The sequence below is a fragment of the Pundamilia nyererei genome, unplaced genomic scaffold (genome assembly GCF_000239375.1).
Source record: "Pundamilia nyererei isolate P.nyererei 1_Seehausen unplaced genomic scaffold, PunNye1.0 scaffold00330, whole genome shotgun sequence".
NCBI lineage: Eukaryota > Metazoa > Chordata > Actinopteri > Cichliformes > Cichlidae > Pundamilia > Pundamilia nyererei.
The window spans coordinates 147,001-150,548 of NW_005187731.1; the positions used below are offsets into that span (position 1 = coordinate 147,001).

At 43.5% G+C, this 3,548-nt stretch overlaps 1 protein-coding gene across 1 annotated transcript in view; it reads left to right on the forward strand.

The window, feature by feature from the left end:
- The window catches only part of ugl (ureidoglycolate lyase), an 18,135-nt gene extending 16,295 nt beyond the window's left edge, over positions 1–1,840 (forward strand). The window contains exon 15 of the mRNA XM_005751860.1: positions 1,675–1,840. Coding sequence (XP_005751917.1) covers positions 1,675–1,840 — 166 coding nt within the window. The remainder of the gene's footprint in view (positions 1–1,674) is intronic.
- Positions 1,841–3,548: the final 1,708 nt, after the last annotated feature.

The window sequence follows — 3,548 nt, forward strand, 5'->3', positions numbered from 1 at the left end:
CCACAACACGGCAAATCTCCGTTAACGAGCTACCGCGGATCGCCCCGTGCGTGGGGCTGGACGGCATCAACATGTTCAAGTTCAAGTTCAAATTTTATTCGCCACATGCAGTGGCATTTTAGATTAGTTGCAATGGGAAAGTACAAGAGGAAAAAAAGAGACCTCTACTCATGCTGGGCTACAGGAGGACAGCATGAGAACAGGAAACAAAAAAACTCCTCTGCACAGAAAGCACATAAATGTCCACAGCACAACATTATAGAGCACGTGACCAGCAACAGAGGTGGGTAGGGGATGAGGAGTAATCCCAGGCAACACAACAGCCATCCTGCCACTGCACCGACTCTCCAGCGCGGGCCCAGACCTGCCTCGTGTTCCCAGGATGCAACAAGCATCGAAGGCATTGGAAGGGGAGGGGGGATGAGTGAGTGCTTATCAGTGTAAGTGTATGTGTGTGTGCGTGTGTTCCACGAGTGGGGAATTATATATATATATATATATATATATATCTGTCAAGATCTCTGTCTAAATAAATACATTTGGGTAAATTCCCAGTTGATTAAACATGCAACTATTTTTCAGTGTATTGATTGCGCATTTTATTGTGCAACAGCTTTTGCACGACAAAACTCGATGGGTCAGTTGAGCTGTGCACCAGCTGTATAAGCACTGACAGCAGCCCATTGGTTAATTTTCAAATTCATGATGCATGTATAACCTTTTAGAGTTTTCACTGAAACACCACATCCATGACACCTATAATTTCTGAACATCCTTAATTTGCTTATGATGCAAACTCACCTTTTAGTTTTTGTTTTGTTTTTGTTTTGTTTTTTGTTTTGTTTTTTACAGTTACTTTGACACATACACCTTCCTAAGCATTGTTGTAGACCACGTACACCCTTTCATGGAAACAGTTCCAATAGTCCATTTGGCTTAGGAAGGTTCTTAACTGAGAGACACGACCTGAAAGTATCTGTGTGGCGACCATGATTAAAGTTCCAGTTCTCCAAATACTAAGGAAAGGAGCTTCAGTGCTTTCTTTATTGCCTCCCTTAGCATAGGATGCACTAGACCAGGGGTGGGCAACTCCAGGCCTCGAGGGCCGGTGTCCTGCAGGTTTTAGATGTGTCCTTGATCCAACACAGCTGATTTAAATGGCTAAATTACCTCCTCAACATGTCTTGAAGTTCTCCAGAGGCTGGTAATGAACTAATCATCTGATTCAGGTGTGTTGACCCAGGGTGAGATCGAAAACCTGCAGGTTTTGGTTTTCCTAAACATGCATGTTATAGCATATGTAAGATGATGTTTTCTTTTTCTTTTCTCGCTCTGATAAAATAGGGCGGCAGAGCAGGTCACCTAGCAGGTTGGTGGTTCGTTCCCCATCTGCATGCCAAATATCCTCGCACAAGACGCTAACACCAAGTTGCTCTCTGATGCATCCACCAGAATATGGATGTGTGTCAATTATAGACAGAAAACACTTATACAAGTGCACTGAAAATGTCTGAATCTGTGAGTGGGTGTTTGATGCAAGTTGTGTGCTCAGAGCAGCAAAGCACTATATAAAAACCAACCCATTTACCATTTATCGTTGCAAGATAGCTGCAACATTTCTGCCAGAGGGCAGTCTGAATAAGCTATTTTCAGGATTTTATCTTTCTTTTTCAGACAGAGGTTACACACAGCAGCAAACATGTTCCAGGAGGTGATCGCAAAGAGACATTTTCCAGACTTCATCACTACCTACCTGAACCAGGACCACACCTTCCTCAGCTCCCAGAACGCTGAACCCATGCAAGCTCTGGACAAAGACCTGAGGCGATCGAAACTGTGAAGCTGTGGCACTATATACCTCTGTGTGTGCTGGGGAGGATAGACACATCTGACAGCTCAGATATTTAAACCCTACTTGAGACTGTCCTTTAATGGGTCACTGAACCACTATTACCAGATGTTTCAGGTCAAACCATTATGAGCTATCGAGGTTGAGGCACCTGGGAAGGGATCTCAGAGCTGTAGTGTAGGTGGCACATGGTGTTATAAGCCCCCCTCTGTTTAAAGATGGCTGTTCATTAGGTTATCTAAGTTCTTTTGTTTATTAGATTCCCCTTGTGCTTTCAACCCCTGTGGTAAGTCTCCTTTGTCCTTTATGTGTTTCATGTCTGCATGTCTTGTGTTGTCAAGTTCATGTTGTCGTGTCTGCGTCTCATTATGTTTCCTGTTTTATTTTGAAGAGGTCCTGTGTTCCTGTGTTCGATGTGTTTAGTTTTACGTTTCTCCTGTAACGTCGGTATGTGCATCTGTGTCAGCTGTTTCCCCATGTGTTCCCACTTCCCTCATTATCTTCCTGTGTGTATTTAGTCCGTGTGCTTTCAGGCTTTCCTTGTCTGATCGTCTGCAGTTTTTCCAGGCCATTCATGCTTCCATACCACATTGCAATGTTTAGAGCTTTTCTTGTCTGTTTTTCTATCCAGCGGGGTTTTTCATGGTTCATGTTTCCTTTCTAGTTTACCCAGTTTAGGACATTGTTTAGTTTTGCATTGTGTTCACCATTTTATTTTTGTACCTTTTCCTGCCTCAATAAAAAGCTCATCTTCAGTTAAAGTTGAGTTGTGGTATGACCTCACCTGGGTCCACTCTTCACACTTCACACAGTTTGCCCCGGCAGACTGGACAAAGGAGGATTCCTCCTTCAGTCCATCTGTGTTCTTGGTCTAAAATGCAGACAGTACAACTCTGTATCTAACCAATAAAGGACATTCTTGGATGTCAATGTTCACATTTGGACTGACTGTAATTTGTTATTATCAGCAGATCCTAAAAGCCTTTGTTAGGGTGCCTGGATCGTTGACCCAGTGTTTTGTGTTGATGGGTTTTTGAGTCTTGTTTAATCGTCACTGTTATGTTATCTAGTTGAGTTGATCTGTATTTCTAGTTGAGGCTGTTTGTTATTAGCTCTCGTCTCTGTGTCCTTCCCTCAGTGCTCGCCTGTGAAGTCTGTCGCCCTCCCTCTCCTCCCTCTGTTCCCTGTAGTCAGCCACAGTCTTAGTGTGTGTTTAATGTGTTTCTTGTTTTAGTCTCACAGTGTGCTGCCCTGTGTGTTCCATGTTCAGCTCTGTTTCCTCTATCTTGTGTTGATTTTGTCCTATATATTGCTATATTTATATAGCAGCAAATCACAATCCCTCACTGACCCTGATAAAGATAAGTGGAGGAGGATGGATTGGATTTATTGAACAGGCCCCGCTAGTTTAGAGACTTATTCCTCATGAGGAACGAAACCAAGACAGAACATCTTCAACCGCTCTTTAACTCGCTAACAAGGGAAGCCTTGGTCAGAACCAGGCAGTGGAGCAATGCTCATCACCTGTCTCTAGCCCAAATCTTTCAAAGAACAGCTTCCTCGCAGCTGTTTATTGACATGACAGTTACAATACACAATAGTTTACAAGCACCTCCCACCGCAAACCCCCCCAATGGTTCTAAGACAAGGCACTGTGTGTGTGTGTGTGTGTGTGTGTGTGTGTGTGTGTGTGTGTGTG